Source organism: Hesperophylax consimilis, chromosome 21 (genome assembly GCF_061612785.1).
Source record: "Hesperophylax consimilis isolate HC1 chromosome 21, BYU_Hcon_1.0, whole genome shotgun sequence".
Taxonomy (NCBI): domain Eukaryota; kingdom Metazoa; phylum Arthropoda; class Insecta; order Trichoptera; family Limnephilidae; genus Hesperophylax; species Hesperophylax consimilis.
Genome location: NC_142856.1, coordinates 1,652,285 through 1,678,272, shown reverse-complemented (window position 1 = coordinate 1,678,272; position 25,988 = coordinate 1,652,285). Strand labels below are relative to the sequence as shown.

General features: G+C 34.3%; 1 protein-coding gene across 1 annotated transcript in view; it reads right to left on the bottom strand.

Moving 5' to 3' along the window:
* Positions 1-25,988, bottom strand: part of LOC149413484 (uncharacterized) — a 183,097-nt gene that overhangs the window by 59,213 nt on the left and 97,896 nt on the right. Inside the window, exon 3 of the mRNA XM_089644407.1 lies at positions 18,743-18,772. Coding sequence (XP_089500533.1) covers positions 18,743-18,751 — 9 coding nt within the window. The 5' untranslated portion in view covers positions 18,752-18,772. The remainder of the gene's footprint in view (positions 1-18,742; positions 18,773-25,988) is intronic.

The window sequence follows — 25,988 nt, the reverse complement described above, 5'->3', positions numbered from 1 at the left end:
TATGAAAAGGGATGAGGTTTATAAGTATTTAGGATACCCACAATCAAATAGATTAGACCATAGTAGTATTAAAAATGATATTAGGATTAAATTTCAAACTAGGATCAGGAAAATTTTAAAATGCAATCTATCTGCTAAAAATTTAGTAAAAGCAATAAATACTTGGGCAATACCTCTATTAACGTACTCATTTGGCATAATTAAATGGTCTAATACAGATTTAGATAACTTAGAAAGATTAATTAGAACTACGCTAACAAAGTTTAATTGCCATCATCCAAATTCAGCTATAGAACGAGTTAATTTACCTAGAAATTTAGGAGGTAGAGGTATAGTCAAAATAACTTCTTTGAAACATAATCAGGTAGAAATGTTAAGAACTTTTTTCCATAGGAAAGCTCATAGCTCAGAAATGCACAAAATAATTTGCAAGGCAGATAGAAATATTACACCTTTAAATTTATACGATGAGAATGCCAATATTTTTATAAATCCCAACCAGGAATTATTAGATTCCTGGTCAAATAAAATTTTACACGCAAAACACTTCAATTATCTCAACCAAACGTATGTTGACAAAATTTCGTCAAACAAATGGTTGAGTATTGGAGAGTTGAGCGCAGAAATAGAAGGATTTATGCTTGCCATTCAGGATAGAGTCATTAATACTAAAAATTATAGAAAGCATATAATCAAAGATCCAAATCAAATTGATGATTTGTGTAGAAAATGTTTGGCTTTTCCGGAAACTATAGAACATATTATATCGGGATGTTCTATATTAGCACCGTCCGAGTATACATTTAGGCACAATCAAGTTTTAAAAATAATTCACCAAAATTTGGTAATTAAACATAACTTGATTGACTGCCGTAATGTAGTACCATATTATGAATACGAACCAAATTCATTTTTAGAAAACGAATTTTATAAAATATATTATGATAAAACTATACTAACAGACCGAGCGATTAGTCATAATAGACCCGATATAGTTTTACATGACAAAATTAAAAAAATAACTTATATCATTGATGTCGCTATACCAAATTCCTGCAATATTCAAAAATCTGTTAGCGAAAAAATAAGAAAATACACAGATTTAGGAAATGAAATAAAAAGAATTTGGCATTCTCAGACTATAAAAATATTACCATTCGTTATTTCAGCTACTGGCATTATACCTAGCTCTCTAATTAAAAATTTAGGCGTATTAGATATTTCAAAAAAATTATATATAAAGATGCAAAAGTCGGTCATTTTGAATACATGTAGGATAACAAAAGACTTTTTAAATATTTATGTTGAGGGATCAGTAGGATTTATAGGCCCTGTTAGAAGTTCTACCGAGCCGAACCCTCTGATATGAAAATATCTGGAGTCGGTGAATTATTTTCCCATTTGATCTCTGGTGAGTTGACGTGTTGTTCTTGTATTGTTTTGTATTTATTTTGCTTATATAATGCACTTACATAATGTTGATTGACTAGATGATCATTTGTGGAAAAGTGAGTGGAAGGGTTAAGTTTTTCCTTTGGGGAAGATTTAACCCGGACAACTAAATCGGAAGTTCAAATAAAAAAAAATTGTCGGTGTAATCGTAGATTTACTTTTGCAAGAACCTAATGCACATATTCGGATAACAAAATAGCCACCCTCACAATTCAAATCGTAAATAGAACAGCTGACCGAGTGGGAAGAAATAATAATTATAAAGGTGTGTTTCTACGAACGCTTTGCAAACCACATAAAAATAGAACAGCTGACCGAGTGGGAAGAAATAATAATTATAAAGGTGTGTTTATACGAACGGTTTGCAAACCACACAAAAATGGAACAGCTGAACGAGTGGGGAAGAATAATAATTATAAAGGTGTGTTTCTACGAACACTTTGCAAACGACATAAAAATAGAACAGCTGACCGAGTGGGAAGAAATAATAATTATAAAGGTGTGTTAAGAACGCTTTGCAAACCACATAAAAATAGAACAGCTGAATGAGTGAGAAGAAATAATAATTAAGGCGTGTTAAGAACGCTTTGCAAACCACATAAAAATAGAACAGCTGACCGAGTGGGAAGAAATAATAATTATAAAGGTGTGTTAAGAACGCTTTGCAAACCACATAAAAATAGAACAGCTGACCGAGTGAGAAGAAATAATAATTATAAAGGTGTGTTAAGAACGCTTTGCAAACCACATAAAAATAGAACAGCTGACCGAGTGGGAAGAAATAATAATTATAAAGGTGTGTTACGAACACTTTGCAAACCACATAAAAATAGAACAGCTGACTGAGTGGGAAGAAATAATAATTATAAAGGTGTGTTTATACGAACGCTTCGTAAATACGTAAATAGGCAATTCTCTCACTCCTAAGGGTGCAGGTTCAAATCCCGGCGTGCGGAAGTAAATTTTACATGACGAATTTGAGTTTTTTCACAATTTATTCATTTAAAATAATATATAGTATACTTGTGGCACGTTCCAGATATAGCTATGGTGTAAGACCACCATTCAGAAATGAAACGTTCTTTGAAATGGCTTTAGTTGTGTTGGGTGACCAGATCTAAATAGCCAGGTACTACCCCACATTCCTCTTTCCCGACTCCAGACGGTTAGGAGCAGTTGGGACTCTTGGGCGGCACTCACATCTTGATTCAAGGTGCAAGGTTTTACGTCAAAGCCATGCCCTCAATCAGAGGAGCAAGGACTCTATCGGAAAGTGCTGTGCAACTAACACCACCTATATTCTGTTCAGTTTCCATTTTCATTGGAAAAGACGAGATCCCTTTATAAGACTCTAATACATTGAGCATTGCAGGAGGCGTTTGTTACAAGCGCGAAGAAAGTGAAATTATTATAGAAAGCGAAGATTCAAAGAGGATACGCGATGATTCATAACGTAATTGATTGAAAACATAACACACTTCTCACATCCTATTATGTGTAAAGTTTACACTGCATTATTAGAATGATTCATTTCAAAAGAAGGCAAATAAATTCTCATATTTATTATCTTATTTCAATATCCTCCAATTGCTAGTTTCTCCAATATGTTTGGTTCGGTTCCATGATAACTCAACACAGTGATTATTCAACACACATTTAAAAAGTGATATAAAGTCATTAAATACGATGAAAAAAAAATTTTTTTAACCTAACCTAACCTACTTAACCCAGTTAAAAAAGTTTTTGTTTTATCACTTTCCATGACTTTACATAACTTTTTAAAAATGTGATGAATTATCATTTTGATGATTTATCCGGTCACCGTTTGGTTCACCCCGCCATTTTAAATATTTAATACATATGTGCTTCTCGTCAGCCCCCCCGTTCCAGGAAAACAATTGTTTTTTTTAGCTTATACATTTATACCAATGATAGCGCCCTCATTATTTTATCTTTGGAGGTGAAAAATATGAGAAGGTTCTGAGTTTTGATTTTATTCTACCTACATGTAAACAACTTCCCTTAAGGCGAAGCTTAATGCTAAATCACTATTAATCTTTATAACGAATTGGTGTACAATGTGTACATCATGAATACCAAATGCTTTAGATAAATTGAGGGTTTTCCTATCGTTTCGCTTGAGTAGAATACAAATAAAAAAATAAATTACTCAATAAGAAATATAAATGTAAACTACTAAAAAATATTTTTAGTATTCAAATGGTTTTTTTTAAACAGCATTCAAATGGTTTTTTTTAAACAGCATTCAAATGGTCGTTCTTTTTAAATACTCGTACATCTATTTGAATTTCACTTTTGCTTTCAGGAACGAATGAATGAATGAATGAATGCAAATCTTGGAAGCGGATATTAACCCACTTCCCGATATTCAATCTAAGTCGGCAGATAGACTCTTTGTCGATGACAATGCATTCTATAAACTTTTGGTGGCAATCACGTACTCACACGCGGACATGTACGCATTTCTTTGAAATCGGATGACGTTACAGCAGTTCATATACGAAATAAATGTCAGCCCTGCGAACACTTGGCGAAATTGGTAGAGTTGTCGACACAAGTTCCAGAGTAGGCAGGTTCAATATTAAGTTACAGCGGCTGTAATGGCGCGTATACACTTGCGTGCTGAACCGCGAGCCGAATCACGAATCATAGGAAAGGAACGAAAAGGTTCGCTTTATGTTAGTTTTTATATAAAAACGTATATTATCAGCTCGTAGATACGACTCTTGCGACAGAGGACATATTTGGGCATTTCCGTCAAAGTTTCTACAAGTTTAAAAAAAATATATATGCTTCCATTAAGTTACTTTAATGATTTATTTTGAAGTTGCCACCAGTGCCGGCTTACTCGAAGCCGGGATATTTTTATCATTGCAGATATTCTGGTACCCAACTACCATTATACGCACTCATTGCTCGGCGTACAAATGGAGGATTGTAACGTGGATTCTTCAGTAAACATTTTTAAATGATCACTTAATAAATAGTAAAGATTGTTGCTGGGGCAGTTCAGTTATGTACAAAAGGGGCGTCAAAAATAAATGTCACGGAATGGAACTAATGGATTCTAAAACAGTAATGATAAACATGATGTTTTCAATGTTGATTGAAATTTACGTAAAAACTGTACAGTTTCAAAAATATATTATGTAAGAAAAAATATATTATGTACACCTGAAATTCATTACAAAATCAGACATGGTTTAATTGAATGTAGAAATGGGACATTGTAAAAACACCCTACCTTTTGAACTAAATAATGAATTAACAGTCTGTTGCATTTAACTGACTAAATATAGTAAATTAATAAATTTGCATTTATAATTTTATAATTATAAAAATATATAATTATACAATTTTCCAATATTCCATTAACACTATGAAAAAGCCAACCAAAATCGTGGGACATGACAAAAACGCAGTGTACAAACTCTTCATATTGCCCTCGTCGCTCCCGTACTGTCTTTATAAATCCCATAGGTTTCCACAGCCCCCCATGGGGCGATACTCCCGCTTTGAGAATCACTGACCCAGGACAATAATACAGTAATTAAATGCTATATACACAATTATTTTATCAGTAAATCGGTTTAACCGGTAAAAATTATTTTTAATTTGGAGATAGTAAAATAGAATCCTATAAATAAGTCGTCTAAACGTGGTTATAATCACAGTTTGAAAATGGCCTTGAAAGCCGAAACAGCTGTAACAATAACAAAAACCAAAAAATACTTGCAGAACTTAATAATTGTATTTTTTTAAATTAAATAGATAGGTATACTTTATTCAAATGTCTTCAAACGTCTACCTTCTAACAAACAAAATGATTAGAAAGTAAACGAACATAGGAGTTGCGTCACTGACACATATTTCACCTTAACCGCTGAGGAATTTCGCGTTCGCACGCTGTATTGTTGACACTGAATGAAGTCGAGAAAGTATTTCAGTAATCATATATTATTATATCGCTATAACGTTGAATACGAGTATCTACGTATTCAACCTTGAATGTTGCCAAATTCTTTATACCTTTGTGCAGATAATAGTCAAGAAAGTAATCAACGATCATATTAGATCGCTGTAACAACAGTGGGTACATGTTCAACCTTGAATGTTGCCAATTTCTTTACACCTTTGTGCAGATATTATGTGGGGACGCTTTCTCAACCCACTTTTATACGCCTAGTCACCTAGTTAACACCATATTTAGTACAGTAATTAAATGCTATACACACACTCATATTTTTCATTTACAAGGTGCGTTCGTTTTTAATTTTAATTAACAAACAGAGTAGACATTTGTTTGCCTGAGGCAGATTTCACAGTTAAAATCCATAAATTATTAAATAATTAATTAGAAATATACTATTCTAAAACCGATAACGTGGACGAAATATTGCTAAAAATACTAATAAAAAATCAAATTACTATGACAATCTTAACTATAATGAGGCGCCCTTCAGGTAATTTTTCACGAAAACGGCGCTATACAAATTATCCAAATATTATGACCGGTCGGTGGCCGAGTTGACATCGCGCTTGGGTCCCACTCGGGCTTAGTGTGTTCAATTCCTCGGCTGGCTAAGTCCTCCATCACAACACAAGCAACATTTTCAGCTTACTGTGGTGGTAGTAGGAGATTTTCAAATATTTTCAGGTTATTCATAACCCGGGAATGTTTGTCTTCCTTTAAAAAAAAAATAATAAAAAAATTATTATTATAATGCAGAAAGTGATTCTCTCAGGTCACGAAAATTGTACAGCTTTTTCTCGTCCGAAATATCAAGGCATATCAACGCATCTCTTTTTAGTTCCATCACGAGCTATGTAGCTTCTAAATATATATTTCCTTAACTGTCGAGACATAAATATGTAGATAATATTAGTTTTATTTTAATGAATTATTTTTTATCAACAAGAAAAAAAATAAAAACAGTGTACAAATTTGCTGAATAAATTCTTGGACTAGTATGCACAAACAGTAATAGTAAATGCATTAATGTTAGGTAAGACATGTCGTAATTAATTAATTAATCACTAACTAAAACCCAAAAAGCCAAAATGAAAATGATTCTGAAAGTACCTGTAAGAACTAGCACGGGCGGAATCTTCAACAATCTTAAAAACTTGTCAGTTAAAGAACTCTTTTCTAAAAACAGTACTCCTTTGTATTCATAAATACAAAAAACAAGAAATAGCAACTAACATTAAGCAACAGTGTTTTAGATACACTAGATCTCATAGTCAAAAACATATCCAACGAGCAACTACAAATATAAAATTTGGGCAAAAAAAACTACAGCGCTAAACTCTACAGCAAAATTACACTCTCATTCAGACCCCACAATAATGCTCACAGTAAACTCAAATAAAAAGGTGGACACAAAACATAAGGAGATCAGAAAGAGAGGACCTCATTCACATTAAACACTACATTACATATTTATAATTAATTCATGTATCCAAACTACTACATTTTAATAATATGTAAATGAAATCCTCAGCACGGGAGATCACAACGAGGATATCGTTACCTCGATTTGTTACAAAAGGGAAGATATTGTTTAATATTTCTGTTTTTTACAATAAATATACAATGTTTACAAGTGATACTGTTTTAATTTATTCTACACTTCCATTAAAAGCATTTGCTTGTGGATGGAAGAGGAGTGTACATTGGCGAAAAAATAATATATCTTGGTTACAAAGTAAAAAGTGAAAACGAAATTAAAATCCAAACAAATTGTTGTATTGTAAAAATATTATGGAGGATAAATATGGTATTGTAGGATAATTTGTGAGATTTTCAAGTGAAACGAGGGGAATCAAATAAAAAATATAAAACAAGTATTATTATTTTTATCGTCACCAACCGTCTCTTGACTTAACATATGACGAAATGTTCCTTCAGTTCAAAGACGAGGAAAAAAGTAAAATAATTTCATCGAATACATACCGGACATTGAATACCTATACTATGTTAATAAATATTTACACATCACAAATTCTAGAAATTTGGTAATGACATAGAACTCGTTTTAGAGCTAGGTCATTGACAAATAATATCTTAAAACATAAACAATTTTTTATTCATTATTTACACTTTACACATTCAAGAAACAATACTGTAACCGCACTACGTATGTAACTCAAAGCGATTATTTTTATAGTTCGTTTTAAGCTGTAGAGCGGATGGACGGGAAAGGAGCGTATTTTTTAAATAATTTCATGTCATCTTTGGGGAAGCTGGGTGGAGGGTCTCTTTGAGGCGAGGAAGGAGTGAACATGTTGTAGGAGGGAGCATACAGAGAGGCCGGCAAATCGTTCCACAGCCGAGCTGTTGAACTAAAGAACGAGTCGCAGAAGCGACCCGTTCTCATATGACAAATGTCAACCGAGCACGGAAAAAATGAGTAATGCTGATTTATTTAAAATCTCTTCAAATTATTAGTTGTCCTGTTAAAAACGGGACTAAAAGCCGCTTTCGTTTTATGCTTCTTTAGGTTATTTTTATATTTATGCATGTTACACTGTAAATGAATATAAGTTTATTTTCCTTGCCAATATAAATAACCCTTTGAGACCTAAAAATAATAAAAATCAATTTTTAAAAAATCTAAATAGGTACGCAAAACAATTTTTTTTCAAATAATTTAAACATTAGTTTACCAAAAAAAATTATAATTAATATTTGACAAGTTCTAGTATTTTTCACCAAAAAATGTAGACAATTTGTCTCGGAGCCATCTAGTGAGAGAGTTAGCACTTACAATGCCTTTCTCATATAAAATAAAGTTGGTTGTTTTCAGGTGAAAAAATGTAATAAGCAGTAATTGCTGAATGAAACACTAGTATATATTGAATTGTTTCGCGGATAAGAGATAAGCCGCCATAGCTCAGTGGTCAGAGCTGTCGACCGGAAATCGAAAGGACACGGGTTCAAGTCCCGTTGGCGTCATGTATCTTTTATCAGGAGATTTTTCAATGTGGATGAGTGTTTCAGGCTAATAATTATTGCTTATAAAATAATTTTTAATTATGAATGGTGTTATCTAGAATACAAAATGGTCTATATGTGGAGACAAAACTGCAGTGCTGAAAGGTTTAATAAAGATAAAAAAAATCATAGGTAAGATTTCAGTAAAAAATTAATGTACCTACCTCATTTTTTTCGCAGGTTTCCTGATGTTGCGAGTGTTTCATAGTGTTAATTTAATTCCAGTCATTTAATAGACACCAAACAAAGTGATCGTTAAAACAAATAATAAAATGGACACCAGTTTCTTGTGGTGCGTGGTGCTGGTGGTCATCTGGAGGTGTGATCCAACCTTTCAAGTGCTGATTGACATTAAGGCAACTGTGGTAAGTCAAAAACTTAGATCATTTCATTACCTGGTTTTATTAAACGTGTTATCTCATCAATTGAAGAGGCGTTTCGTATGAATAATGTCTACGGCAAACTGAAAAGATGTATATAAATTGATGTTAGATGAGGTCCAGATAAAAGATTTAAAAGAAGAAAAATATTATTTTTTTCGGAATAACTTTATTGAGTAAAACCTCAAATTGTAATATTTAAATATTGAAGACAATATTAGAGATTTTCGTTCAGAAATCACTAATATTGTCTTCAATATTTAAAAAGAAGAAAAATAGATTGATAGAATACTATTTAATATAGATGTATAGCTTTACTCGCGACTTAAATACGGGGAAAATTGATCTTTAGAACAGGTGTTCTTTTCCTAATAAATAACATGACAATTTCAATATTTGTTAGAACACGTGTTCCGCCGTCCTCGAAATTCGCTTTTAACTGATACTTTGTTAGGAACTCGGTCAATTCATTCGTTAAAGGCCTGCAGTCCCGTTTTGACATCAGAAAGTATAACATAAATAATCACAATACCGCCACAGAATATGAAATCTATTGTCACAATTATTTTATCAGTAAATCGGTTTAACCGGTAAAAAATCATTTTAAATTTTGGGGGGGGTAAAATAGAATCATATAAATAAGTCGTCTAAACGTGGTTATAATCACAGTTTGAAAATGGCCTTGAAAGCCGAAACAGCTGTAACAATAACAAAAACCAAAAAATACTTGCAGAACTTAATAATTGTATGATTATATATTTTTTTAAGTATAACATTTACAGACACAAGAGCCCCTTACACGCGGTATAAATATTACGCAGCGCGTAACTTTAGAACAGTGAAGAACCTTACTCATGACCTTTTCTGTGAGCGATAATTACAGAGAATTTCTTCTCGAAGAATCTGGCTTCTGTAAACCTCGGGAATTTATATGATCTCAGTAAATTTTAAGACGAGAATTTTCAATTAGGTACAATATCTAGTCCGGCCTATGTGCTGCGTTAATAGCAGTATTAAATTATCTATTTAACTAATTTCTACTAGGATAAGATTACAAAGTTGGATGGCCCAGAATGTAAGTTATATCGTATTGGTGACAGAATGTTTAATAGTTTATTTTGTGATAAAAAAGTTTAGTTTATCTATAAAATTCTTTTGAAATCATTGTATATTTTACGTCAAGTATATTATATTAAAATTAGTTCGCTTAAATTCCATCATAATCGGCTCCAGGTGTGTCTCACGACTGTGGGTACATAAAATAACCTACCTAATATATAGAATTATAATGCTTTATTTTTTTTCTTTATCGCATAAAAAAGCTTGAAATGGAAGTGACATCTATTTTGATTTCATAAGTATCTGAACGATCATGCAATTTTGTTGTTGAATTTATCTCTTCTATTTCAAATAAACATGTGGGGAAGTTTCCAAGATTTGCATTAATTCATTACCGAAAAAAAGTGAAATACATAAACAAACGAAGTACCTAACTTTAAATAAATAATGACAATATGTGTACTAAGGACGGGTTGTTTCGGAGAATTTGAACAATTCATCAAATTTCAACGTTCATTTTCGGGTTCTGGGAAAGACTTATTCTTAACTTAGTCTTATACTTAAAGAAAAAATCTTTCACAGAACTTGAAAATGAACGTTGAAATTTGATGAATAGTTCAAATTCTCCGAAACAACCCGTCCTTAGTATTACAATTACACTGCTTAGTATGAAATGGGGAACGTAGGCAAACGTGGAACGGGAAAAGACGAGACAATAAATACCCTAAAATAAATCCTAACGACGCACAGTGTGTCGAATCCCAATCTAGCTCCCCTTTATTCATTCCCATACTCTAAAATCATTTGTTTACAAGATACCAAACTTACAGAATTACAAAATACGTCATTTTAAAGGCAATTAAATAAGGAACAGTTTACAGAAATCGCATAATTTAAAAAAAATATTTACGTAGAAAGGCTTCAATTTTAATACTGAACAAATTAATACGTATTGGAGTGCGTTGATGTCTCTTTCACAACTTCTAAAGAATTATGATTTTTAAATAAGATATCATTAATGCTACGTTGCATTTTAGGTCATTTTGAAGATTATTAAATACAAAAGTATTTAAAAAATAAAACGTATATAAACATTAATTTTAAAGCTTTTCGCATGAATAAGAAGAGATTAAATTTTTCTTGTCTTTTCAATAAAAAATCTTCCCAATACTCCAATTTCAATTGAACAACATAAGATACTTATAGCCTTAAAACCTCCGTCATTTTGAAGGTAATTAAATATGAAAGTGTTTAAGAAAAAAAATTACTTAAAATATTATATAGGTAGGCAGTGTAGGCACCGCTTTAAGTACTATACTAATATTAATACACGTTAGAATATTTTTGTCCTTTCAATAATTTACCCTTCTCCTCCATTGTCGTTTTTGTGAACAAGTTAGCATGTTTCGAGTCTTACGTCATTTTAAAGGTAGTTTAAAAAGAAGGAGTTTTGTGTAATAATATATTTCTAATTATTTTTTACACTGGCAAGCATCAATTTAAATATTGTTTGTACCTACAAAAACTTATTAAAATTGTTTTAGTATAATATTTATGTAAATATTTACCTACCTGTGTATTTTGGTATCAATCAGATTCCTGGTCGTCACTTTCTTCTGATAAAGTAGTCTCGGATCTCAAAGGAGCGGATGGAGTTGACAGCAATGCCAACACATCTGGTGAGAATCTCGTACTTTTTCCATTGGGTGATTTCCGCAAACTGGATATTAGTGGATCTGACGAAATTAGCAATATATGCAAGAGGTCCATATTCGTGTCAATCCGGGAAGTCTTCCTTGTATATAACTCCCTGAAACTCTGTTGTCCTTATTCCTGGCTTCTTGTGCTTCTTCTGATAGTTGTCCAATAGGCAGTATAGAGGTTGCGATGATGTCCTTCCCGTGTACCAATACCTTGTGTACACTCGACGGCATATAATACCAGGGGTACAAATTAATGTAATGATGTAGAGTTCTCTCTGCATATACCCCAAATGCATCAGCGTCTATGGTAAATCCACAATTTAATGTTTCCAAAATTATTCTGAATCGTTTGATTAATTCTTCATCTATACCGGTAATACTAGCTGTCTGTTCAGCGTTTCTAAAAAACCTTCGTGCCGTATTGCCATCATTGGTATTGCCAGTACCTTGTTTTGGCATGTCAACAAGGAGACCCATTTCACTCTTAAATTTTTTTTTGTATTGCTAATTTTCTTTTTCTTACATTTTCTTTACTTTCGGTATCTCTTGTCTGCCATTTCTTCACGTCTAATTTATACGATATGTGAAGCAAACACTCAAAAACCCGAATCTACGCATGCAATGGCGACAATCCGAATGAATAGGTACTAGGATCTGGAGTATTTTTTAAAACATATTCTAAATTGTTCATCTCTTTGGGTGATGCACCACATACGTAACACCTCTGCGAAGATTTGTACGCTGTCAATGTGTTACATATTTTACCGTCAACCATTGTGAACAATAATTTGTGTTTAACGTTCATTTCCTTGCCATTAACTATTACATTTGTAGGCACCAGAGACTTTATCTGTAAACTTATGCTACCAGTTTCGTCTTCAATTAATTTATTTGTTTCTTTTGCATATATGAACTTTATTGGCCGACAATAGCGGGTGGCCTTGGGTTTTGCCAAACAATCTCATTACCATCACTAACGAGTTGTAGCGGTACAAATGAGACACTGAATAAACACTCATCACTATATTCACCCTCCTCTGAAAACTTCTGCTTATAAGTGCTTTGGCTGGAACTACCGTCACACCCCCACTTAGAAACTAGAGTCAGTGAGTCAAATGATTGTCTTGACAATGCTGTACTTATTTCTTCTTCTCGAGAGCAGGCAATTCGGTTAATTGTATGATTAAGTAATGATTGCAATTTTACCTCAGCGTAGGTTTCGGTTATAATAATATCACCAAGGTCAGGATAACAAGCAGTTTTAGCCTTTTTCACTAAATAATATGAAGGATAAAGTGGACTATTTAGTTCTCTTGCCTGTTTCCTAATAAGTTTATATTGATTAGTAGTTAACTTAGCATTTACGATCAAAGACAGAGCTTGATTTGCCGTCAATGTTGCTTGTGTGGAACAAGGTATATTATTTTTTTAAATTTTTGTGGCATATCGCGGCGATGGTGAAAATAATTTGCCCACCATTGAAGCAGCATCTTTTTTACCAGAAGCCCGTAGAGATGCTTGAGCCACCATGGATATTTGTGTTTTGTTGGAGAACTGAAGGATTTTTTTCACTTCTTTTGCTTTGGTTTTTTCGCAACAATCCGCAAAAAGTTTTTTTGGGCGACCGCGTCTGGAAGCACTTGTAACGTTTAACGTCGTATTGTAACTACAAGAAGGTATTGCACCATAAACAATATCACTAAAATTAATGTCTTTGTTGAGCCAAATGGAATAATTATTCACAAATTTATGAGCACGTCTTCCACTTTTCTTCCAACGCATGTGAATTCCAATGGTCACTACACTAATCGAATGTTTAAGTGATCAAAATATCGTCAGTGGGATCTACAAAACCAAAATGTCGAATAACATGACGTAATATCTTGTTTGCTCGGTCTTCCTTCGGGTTTCGTAACCAAATATCGAATATCGTTCGGTTAGAAATTGATGGCTGTATATCTGGAATGTGAAGAAATGGCATGAAAACGCAAACAGATGCAGAAAAATTTCAGCCAAATGAAATAAAGATGAGTCAACCTTACGACTAAATTTTTTTGGAATCATAGAAATGCATAGAAATAAACTTTCAGACCATGTAAACTTTTGAAACCAGATAAATGAATAAATATTGCTTTACGTTATTTTTGATTAAATCTTACATGCAATCTGGAAAATATAAATGGTCTAACACGATGAAAAAAATTAATGCATACCTTGATTTGTCGCCTCCATTTCACAGAAAAATAATAAAATTTCACACAAATAAACCACAACCATTCAGCGCAGACGTTCAAAACAGACTGTTTATTGGGGTACAGCGCCGCGGCTCAAGTACAATTGACTTTAAATGTGATCAAACCTACCCCAAAGGCAATAAAAATAAAAATATTTTGCAGTTTTATGTACCTGGGATATTTAACAACTCAATGCTGAATATTTAAAAAATATTTGAAATACACCAATTTTGTATTAAAGGGGAGCTAGATTGGGATTCGGCACACCGTGCGACGTAAGTGAAGCAGCCGTGCAAAAAAATATGAAACGCGCGGCACTGGTGTATTGGACAGACCCGCGGTTGAATTTGCCCTATCGAATCTCTAAAATAAAGTGGGAATCTTAACGACATAATTGATGAAGTCGAATAAAAACAATAATCGGCCCGGCGTAATGGACGGACCCACGGTCGACTTTGCTCTGGCAGGCCTAGAAAAACGATCATTCCGTGGGGTTTATTTTAATTATTTCTGATGAACGTATTACTAAAATCTGAAATGTTTCTAAAGAGATCACTCAGGAAGTTACTAATTCATCGTTTATAAAAATAAAATCTGATACTTAACGCTAATTTTATAATTGAAAAAACGTTTTACAAAATTTTAAAACCGTTTAAATAAAATATTTTAATGGGAAGGTCCTGTTTTTATTAATCATAAATATTAACTTACATCGGTAGGGATCCCCATAGAAACATTTGAGGTTTTAGAAATACGTTCATCAGAAATAATTGAAATCGTCAAAGTAAGCGGAGCAAGGTCTGACTGTACTTCAAAACTGGTTAAAAGCAAACTCCCTTACATTAAATGTGAGTAAAACTAAATATCTAACTTTCTCTAAAACCAAAAGAGGTCAACCAACGAATGAGCATACACTCAAATTACATGAATGTCTAAACAAATATCCGCAATGTTCTTGCCCGCATATAGTCCAAACTAAAACAATTATCTTGGGATCGTAATTGACGACAAACTAAATTGCGATGCACACATCGAAGGAACCTCAAAAAAGCTAACAAAACTCATCTATTTCTTCAAAAAATTACGAAATATCTTGTCAACTACAGATCTAAAGAGAGTATATTATGCTCTATGCCACTCTCTACTGGAATATGGAATAATAGGATGGGGCTCAACATCATCAAACCATATTAAACTACTAAAGAAAACTCAAAATTGGATCATAAAGACCATATTAAAGCTCCCCGTAAGGACGCCAACTATTGATATTTTTAATCTGTTTGATGTTCCAAGTTTACAAAAAATCTATGCTAAAAATATTCTAGTTCATCACTTAAAAAATAAACCAGAGGCAAACCCCTCTCAAGATCATAAAACCAGAGCCAAGCAAACAGACATGCTAAATATTCCTAAATGTAATTCTACCTTTGGACAAAGAAACTCTGAATTTTTAGCAATTAAATTATATAATAAACTCCCTCTCAACATCAAACAAAGGAAAACGAAAAATAACTACATTAAGGACATCAAATCTTGGCTTAAGGAAATATCGGAAGAAGAACTAGCTAATATATTTAAAACATCATCTTAGTTGCTGAAAACGTATACTAACATATATCTACATATAGTCCCCCTCAGCACAGGATCTCCTAGTGAGGAGGACTTCAATGATCTGTTTTAATTTTATATATATATATATTTTATTTCATGCGCCATACAAAAATGTACCTAATTATTTAAAAAAGTAACTAAATAAAAAAAAATAAAAAATAAAAAAAAGTGTAAGCGCCGAAAAAACCTCCGTTATAGAGTTTTATGTCGTCTGTAATTTTACAGTTGCTAAATAATGCAAGGATGGTTTACGGATAACGGATGTAAAAGATATTAACGCACAAACAACAACGAAACCCAAAGACGAAAAAGGACCAACTAATCCTATTTATTTATCATTTTTATTATAAAACATTGATATTACTAGAATTTGTACTACATTGCTGACTTAATATTTTGGACTCGCAGAGAAGTCGCAGTCTCATACTAAATTAGTTTTTCACAGAATTTCCATATTAAGGTAAAATATTTGTGAGGAAAAACTACAATTTTATGTAGGTATCATTAGTTGGATTATAGGTAAATTGAATTGAAAATTTATAACTGTTTTATTTTATTCTTACTAAGAAAAAATTTACTTTGGTGAAGATATTTTCAACGGCGAATATATTTTTTAAAAGATTTAAAACGTGAATTTTCGATTTTCCTCCAAAACGACATTTTCGTTAATTCGTTTATTCGAGAATTCGGCGGCGTTAACGTCACGCCTGGCGACGTTAGTGACAGCCGTCTTACCAGACATTGGCGGTTTCTACGTTATAATGATGTTGTAGTCAGTTGGAACCGTGTCGAAATGGTTCGGTTTTAGACTGTTTTTAAATCAAACATTATGAATGAAAAAATAAAAATTGCATATTCTTAGTACGATAATCATAATCAGAAAAATGAACTTTAAATTTTCCACACATTTTTAACTGTATTCGTAGTTTGCGAAAATACCCCGTTAGAAAAGGATTAAATTATGTAATCAGAATTGTGGATGACAATGAATATTTTGTTTTTCAATGTTTCTCCATTTATATTTAATTAATTTTATATTTTACACTAGTTGCATATTTAAAGTTGCTGATATTATGTTTGTGTGCGTTTTCTGTACAAATTATCGTATGTTTAAGTCGTGCGTTATGCTTTGTAACTTTACTTATGTTATAAATCAATACCACATACTTGCTCTACCATTATAATTTTATTGTTATTTCTAAGTACAACAAATAATTACTGTATTACTTTCATTAATGTCAAGTCCACCAGGGTAAAGTTAAATAAATGACTTGCATTACATCACCTGTAACCTAAAAGGGACACAATGGAAAGGCATTATTATTTATGAAACCGCGTTCAAGTTCAAAGTCAAAGTGGGTAATTAATTAAGACATTAATGACCACAAATGAACACAAATCATTAAGAAAGATTACCTAACCATACATATTCATATTACATAAAATGAACTGAAGATTTGATGTCTAGGAGCAATTCTATATAGATAATATACGGTCATCAATTTATATGTGGTTGGATTTATGAATCAGAAAAGAAACAATGTTAAAGATTCAGAGTAAAACTAACTAACTAACCACCACGCCGTTTCCCCGCAGGGGTAGGCAGAGAGGACGGACCGCCAAACAACTCGGTCTTGGCACAGACGCCTTGCCTCATTCACATTCATACATCGTTTCATACATACTCTTCTATTATTCTGACTCTTGACATAGCCCGACTCAAGTATCTGAAGTTCAGAGTATTTTATTGTAAATTTACAATCCGCAAATAAAAGCAACGATTTTTTAAGATTATGCATTATAACCGCATCTTCGTGCCGAAAAGAATACATATTTAAATAAATGACACGATGCTGTTCTGAAAACTTAAACTCAACGATGCAGGAGTTCTAGAATATTATTTCACTAGTAAAAAGGTGAATTTTGTAAAAACTGGCCTTTTTGGATTCAACAAGGATGTTTATATTTTAGATGGAGATGGTAATATCCGAGGGCTACCCCGTGGAGGAGCACGTCGCACGCACCCTCGACGGCTACCTGCTGCGGGTACAGAGGATCCCCCCCGGCAACAAGGGCCCCGGCCTGCCCCCCGTGCTGCTGGTGCACGGGATGATAGGCAGCGCGAGCGACTTCCTCGTCATGGGAAGGGGCAAAAGTCTAGGTAAGGATCTTCACATAATACGTACGTACCATCCGATAGTCCCTAGCTAAGACCAAAAGCTTGCATAACTACAATGTTCAAAATTCATAGTCAAGAGATTCGGATGTCCTTCATTAACTTTTAGTCACTTTTACTCATTTCTCCTTATAAAAACAACATTCCGGCAGTCTTAACATGTCCCCAGATAGTCTTTAAAAATGACCATTGCCCAATTCAACCCAAAATGCCGTTCCCGCTTACGTTAGTCATTAAGTCATTTTATATCAAAAACCTTTAAATTCAGACAGTAATACAAAAAAATGTTCCAGACACAGCCCAATTTATTGTGAAATATTGTCTCCGTGAAAAATATCTCAAAACTGATCATTTGACATAATAAGTAAAGTTTTATCTCTTAAACGCCAGCGTATACTACTTTTGAAATATGTGTATAACCGGTGACCGGATAAATCATCAAAATGATAATTCATCACATCTTTAAAAAGTTATATAAAGTCATGGAAAGTGATGAAACAAAAAAATTATTAACTGGGTTATGTAGGTTAGGTTAAGATTAATTTTTTTTTTTTTTTTTCATCGTTTCTAATGACTTTATATCACTTTTAAATGTGTGTTGAATTGTCACTGTGTTGAGTTATCAGGGAACCGTATAAACATATTATCTAGTAAGACGGAAGAATTTGGAAAAAAAAATCATTCTGCAAAAAAACAAGTAATGACGAAGATAGAATCAGATGGAGCACAGCGACGGCACACAGAGTTAGAACGCTCGTCACGGTAGCTCCAAAACTTGCAAGAGGTAAGAATATCTCGAAATCAGAGGGTTAGATAAATTTCTAGCAAGAAATTCAATGTAGGGATGTAAAAATAGCATAAGGAAAGAAACACTTTGTTTAAAAAAAAAAACATTTTCATAACGATAAATTAAATGAAACTTTCCTTACAGGATACCTACTTGCAGACGCGGGATACGATGTCTTTTTGGGTAACCTGAGGTTCAACATGTACGCGTCGCACGTCAACAAATCCAAAAGTGACCAATCTTACTGGGATTTCGGGTAATTAACCATTACACAATCACTTATACTTGAAAATACACACAGCAAGTTAAAAAATATATTTACCTGTGCCATTATTGCCTGCGCGTAACACACCTGAAAAACAGAAAATAAACCATGAGTAACATTTTATTATTTAACAGAATTAGTGGTACAAACTAAAACAGATAAAAGTCTTTCCACTATACAGTGAAATTATGTTCTTTAACCTGACTGACGCCGCTGTTTCATATAATCTAATATGTCATATTTTGACGACGTGCCCCATACGCGACTGTCACAAATATGATGCATGTATTTTTTTTTAAATGTGGGTTGTCTTTGTTATAGGTTGTGTTAGATTAGGTTAGGTTAGGTTACCTATGGCTATTGTGACAGTTAGAAACTTTTTTCTACCCTAGTTTTTTTTTTAAATTTTTTTTTTTATTATTACATGTTACTTATGTTGTTTACATGTTACATTTTTTGACATTTTTTTAACTACCAAGCTAGGCTAATGCCCGTGTTGTGGTAGTTATACATGAAATAATAATGATAAAAATAACATAAAAGAACTAAAAAATACAAATATTATATAGAAAAATAATATTATTGCCATAGAATAGAAAATAACACAAGAAATGTCTAGTGGGCGCGTTTCGTGATTCAAATATTTGCTTATTAGAGGCTTAAATATTCAATACAAAACTTTTACGAAATTCAAATGGGAAGAAGATCTACGATGTCAGGCGAGTTTAAGTGAGAGAGCGCTGGGCTATTGGGCTAAATGGAATTTTTTTCCATTCAAATTTGAATGGAAGGCACTTCTAGTTTTCTTCTTTATTCTATGATTGTTGATATGTTGGATTATTTAACGAAGCACGACAGATGTTGCAAGGTAAACACTTTTAATAATAATATTTGGATGATTTGTATAGCGCCTTTTTTGTGCGAAATCACCTCAAGGGCGCTGTATTAAGATATAAAACATTTCTACAATGATCTATGTTATTACTAACTATATATGGAGATAATATACAGGACCTGGCAGGTCACTTAAGATTAACACTGTTTATTGTTTATTAGACAAATTTAGATACGGTTGGCACGCACAGGACATAATTGGACTTTCCGGTATTTATCTAAAAAAATATGTATTTATGTTCTTTAATGAGCGTGATTAGGAAATGAAAAGCTAATTTTATGCCGTGCGGTACTACAGTACAAGGTTTTGATCAGAATTCATCGTCCTAAATGTATAATACAGATTTCGGTTTAATCCTCTGTGTAATTAATATCCTAGAATAATGATCCTCAGTATAAGATGATTTTGAATAATGTAATATAGGCAATACAATACAATACGATGGGACTTTGATGAATGTGAATCTTCGTATATCACATTTGCAACAGTCTGACTAAATCTCGCATATGATACATCAGCGTGCATCAGGTTAACAATTTCCAATCAACTGTCAACGAGTAGGTACTGGCATTGTAACTAATGTGCCCATGCTCTGTGCGATGGGACTTTGACAAATGTGAATCAACGTGGATCACATATGCAACAGTCTGACTAATTCTCAAATATGATACATCAGCGTGCATCAGGTTAAGAATTTCCTCTCTACTATCGATTCCAGTCTCGACGAGCACGGGCAGCTGGACGTGCCCGCCATGGTAGAGCTCGCGCTGCGCGTGTCCGGCGCGCCCGCGCTGCACTACGTGGGTTACTCCATGGGCGCGACCAGTTACATGATGATGTGTGCGGACCGGCCAGACCTGGCGGTCAAGATGCTGTCCTTCGTGGGTCTAGCTCCCGCTGTGCACCTGGGCAATCTTCAGCCGCTGGCGAAGCTGGTCTTCGGACTGCAGTTGCCGGTTTGTATAATTTGGTAATTGCCGCGATTTGTCACGAAAACAGACAAGCCAAAAAAAATACGAAACTCTATTAATTAATTTAACTTCATTATTATATTTTTTAAATATGTTAATACCGCGCAATGTTCCCAACTGCTCCCAACCATCTGGAGCCAGTGAGACGACGGCATACCCAATTGGGGTATGTTGTGAGGCTGTAGGTGTGGAGGGGGAGGAGATAGAGAAGAGAAAGGTGGAGCGGTACCCGGCTACTCAGATCTGGTCACCAAACACGGTTAAAGCCATTTCAAGAAACGTTGAGGCGATGCTGAGGCGATACTTAACACAATTTAATCATTCATAAAGATAGTTGCCAATAAAAATGTGCGGTGAAAAAATGAAGAAAATGTTGGTAGTTCTTATTCGAAGTATGATACAGTTAAAAGTGACCGAAGGGGATAGGGTCCCATTAGCTCAGTTGGTAGAGCGGTGTCCCGGAAAGACAAGGGTCCTGGGTTCGAGTCCTAGATGTGACCGTATCCTTTTCTGATTTTTCTGTTTCAGATTTTCGTTTAGAAATCGCTAATATTGTCTTCAATAGTTAAATATTACAATTTAATCAACTAGAATTTACTTGGCGCACCAGCGACCTTCGGATTGCTAGTCGAGAGCTTTACCCCTCGACCACGGAGGCTATATGTAATACTATATGTAGTACCTAATTATTATTGTCATCTTGAATATTATAACTGATTTTATCCCGTGATTGATTATTGACGTGTCGTGTACTAATTAATACCAATCATCGTGTTTTGTTTGTAATTGTAGCAAATGCTGAAGTCTCGTGGGTTGAACGCTCTGCCGATGGGAGCTCTGTTGGGGCTGTGCAGTCCGCGCGCGCCCAGCGAGGACTTGTGCTTCACGATCATCTTCCTGCTTATCGGGGACGACTACGGTCAAATCGAGTGGGTCAGTCATTCATCTCAGTTGGCCTTTTTACTCGCGTACAATAGACAATTTCACATAGGCATGAAAACCATAGAATCGACGTTTGGGAATAACAAGGTTCCAACAGACACGGCAATGTTATGCGACAAAATCCAACATGTAAATATACTGTATTTTAATTTAAATAGGTAGGTAAAATTTGGGAGGCGGGTATAGTACCGCCGCCCGGTAACCATTTTTTGGATAATCAACACCCCTGCCATATGTCACCCCAAGCGGTTCGCTACGTTTGGTGACTTAGCGGAGTCACCTGCTGCGTGGCGGGCCGGATTGAGAGACTGGCTGAGGGCTTTTGACCTCTACAGGCGGACTCTCTCGACCCATCGCCTTGTCCTACGTCCGTCACTCCTGGACCCAAAGATATTAGAAGAACGAGATGTGCTATGAGCAGTTCATACTGTGTGGAATTGTTTTGCCCAGTGTCGCCGGTTTTGTTCACCAATACTACTGCACACCTTCGCTTACGCTAAGGTATCCGCACTAATACAGAGAACAGATTTCTGTGCGTACACGTCCCGATAGTATTCAAAGTACCCTAATTAGGTAGTACTCCGCCTACGGTCCGGCGGCCAACATAGCATATCTCGTTCTTCTAATATCTTTGCCTGGACCCATTGACCCCAAGAGGTAAAAGGAGGAGAAAAAGACCTTATGCGACGCGCATCAGTGTAGTACTTAAACTACGAAATCGTTGTCACAACAATAAGGAAGTTGAGTGAAAAATATTTTGACTTATAAAAAATATGTTCATGTAGATCAAAAAATATCGATTCTAAATATATAAATATATTTCTATATTATTATTCTTACAATTAGTTAAACGTTCTTGAAAAAGCATTCAATAGCAATATACTGTATACGCTCCACGATTGGTCGAAAGAATTCTGTCGTCACATGTGTCGTGACTTGTACGTACAACGGAACACCTATGGTGCATCTCTTTCTATTACATGAGAGATGGTCGATTTAGATGAGAGAGGTGTATAGGCCAAAGGTTTATTTGGGTTTGTCAAATATATGTACGTATTTGTTATTATTATTATATGAAATGGATTTCTAAAGATACATATTCGTATAGTGCTTTATAATAATATGTTGTTTATTGCATAACTTAGATGTTTTTATTATTATACATGTCACAAAGCATGTGATACACTTCAGGCCGCCGGCCGCTCAGAAAAGTCTCACAGTGAACTGGGCTGTAAACCGTTATTTTACTTTTGGTCTTTACTTTTCTGCGCGGTGGTCCTGAATTCGCGCGGGGAACGTCAACAAGTAGCGACGGCGATACCGTACAAGTACCGTATCGGGCGTGAAAAGCAAATATTCTAACTTAAAATATTAATTTAACTATGAAATCTTAATCAATTTTCTTTTTTTTTTAATAACATCAATTATAATAGACGGTTAACATTGGTAAAAAAATTACTGGAATTCCTTGTTGAAGAATTAAATTTTTTTCCATACATAATGCTTAAGCGACGTGGTTTTCACAGTTCTAATGACGTCACACTACACCCCGCCTGTTACCGCTCGGATTCCGCTCGTTTTGGCGGGCTTAATAAAATTTAAACTTTGAGAATTAATTTAACTATGAAAACAAACTTTAAAAAAAAAAAAAAAATACCAGTATTTAAGTTTGAATGCGAACATTGATAAAAAAAAATAAAAAAAATGGACTCAACTTCCTTATTGACGTTCTTTCACTAGCCACTTTGAGAGCTCTGCAACGAGTCTTCATGTATGTTAATGTAATCTGTATCTACTGTATTTTTTGTAATATAAACGTTCTCATTTCAGAAACTGGCATCGACGGTTTTTGCTAAATTCCAGCCGGTTACCATAAAACAATTGGAGCATTACCTTCAACTATCTCTGACAGGTTAGTGAATACTTCATATTTTTCATTAAAAACATCTCACCGCCAATGTCCTTTACTATAATAATAATAAGACTTTATACCAGAATGTATGCAATAGTTTTGATGTACCAAATATATGCTAAAAATATACTAATGAAACTATTCAAAAATACTGAATCCTCTATAATATCGCGTATTTATTAAACTAGATCAAATCAAAATGACATTAAAAAAATATTCAAAGTCATAAAACCACATTCGGACAAAGAAAATACATTATTTATTTTGCGACAAAATTCCACATCTTTCCCCAGATATAGAGGGAATAGAAAATTTGAATGATTACAAATCAAGAATAAAAATCTGGCTGAAAGTTTTTCATGAAAAAACTCTGGAAAAAACATTAAAAACTACATAGAAAACAAATAAAATAGAAATGAATAACTTTAGTCCGCCTCAGCACAGCTCACCCTAGTGAGGAGGACTAAGAAATACAATTTACTATACTAGATATATTTAACATCATATTTTGTATGTTCAATGTTTAAGTAGTCGCTATAAAAGTAATAAAAAAATCCTTATTTTAAAATAACAAACAAATAATAAGAATACAGAGATAGGCAATACGGAATAGAAGTGAAAAATGTATGCAAGCAGCCGTTTATGGAGGATATTTGAACATCTCCGTCTCCAGAGGGCCATCAGGGGAGACTCCATCCAGGAAACCATGGCAGTGATGATAGTGTTATTTGACTGGCGTAGTCTGCGCCACAAGTTTCCCATGTGGTGGCGGAGAAGCGCTCTGAAAGAGTGCACTCGTCCCTTCAGAAACATTTCCATAGCGCTGCAGTATCTCGATAGGCGGAATAGTTGGCGATAAGCATTATTGTAAGCGACATTTAGCTTATGTCATTGGGATGTAGTGTTTAATCTACCCAGAGTTCTTACGTGTACAGCGAAGTGCAGAATGCGTTGAATAGTATCTTTGTACTGCAAAAGTGAAAAAGCTTCGACGGCATACCTGCTCTAACGGATATCGCTCTTCTTTGCCTTTCCATATCCTCGATGTCTTTCAGGTCGTCTGTGATAATATGTCCCAGGTATTTGACGCTACGACTAACATCCATTTTGCTTCCGTCTAGCCATACTGAAGGTGTTTGCATGATTTCGTTTTTACATTTGAAAACCATAACGACTGATTTGGATGTATTATAATTGTATTATATGTATAAAAGGTAATGTTTTTTTGCAAAATCTTCACATATTTGGAGTAGTTTCATTAGTGCGCTAAGTGACGGTGCTAGAATAACCACCTCATCTTCGTAATTAATAATATAAACCCATCAGGTAAGGTTAATTGAAAGCTCCTTGGGGAGGTTAGAAGTTATTCAGCATGGTTGCCTTCCAAGTAGTTAATCGAGGTTCGATTTGCGGCCGTTGACATTATTTGTTTTTTATTATATTTTACCTACCTATTAGATACTATTATTTTTTTAAATACTTTATTATTTAAAAATACATGTATTTTTCGTTGACGTGATCTTTTACCGTGCGGAAAAGTATAAAACATAATTTAACGTGTTGTTTTTCCTTATTACAGATACCATGAAAAAATACGACTACGGGGTACAGGAGAACATGAAGCGCTACGGGTCGGAGATCCCTCCGAGCTACGATCTCAAGGCGAACAAGGCCCCCGTAGCCTTGTTCTACGGGAACAACGACCGGGTCATATTGCCTAGCGTAAGTGACTGGGAATTATCATCTACCTACTGAGGTTGTTTTCCGCACTACTTAACAATATTTAAATCACTTGTTTTTCAACTAACCTTCAAACCCCGTTTTACCATTTAAAATCCCACTAGATAGAACTGTTAAAAGTTTTGTAGGTAGGTGGTAGCGGTGAGCCGACTCTTAATCCACCGAGAGTATATCCTTCGGACAGTTGATCCCTAAGACACTTGATGATATATATCTAATTTTTTTTAAGCCAACGGCATATTATGTATCTCGTCTATTCGGCGGTATATACTTCGGAGACACGGCATTATTGTTAGCAAAATATTTGTATATCGGATATCCACTCAAGATGCCTGCAGATATAAGTACATTTACTGTTGTTCTACCGGCCGTATATCCTCTCTGCAACAAAACAATCCTTTGGGGATCCACAAGTGTGGCCGAGGGATCTATTGTCCGAAGGATCAGCTGTCCGGGGGATAAACTGTCGGGGGATCAAGTGTCCGAGCGATCAACCGTCGGGGGATAAACTGTCTTGTTTATAAAGTCTGAATTTGAAATATGAGATGGACAAATGACGCATAATAATCAGGTCGAGCGGTTAAAATCCCAGTGAGACAGAGATTCTGGGTTCAGTTCCTGTTGCAATCGTTCTGTTTCATGTTTCGTTTACTTTTATTATTATTATCTTCTTCAATGATATATAAGATTGATGGGCCTTCAAAAGTTATTAAAAGAAAAGTTGTTCCAATAAAAATAGAATATCTCAACATGTATTAATTAACCAGAGGTTCAAACTAACATTCCACACCATCTGAGATCGAACTGACGGATCTCCGATACCCAGATCAGATAATTCTGTTC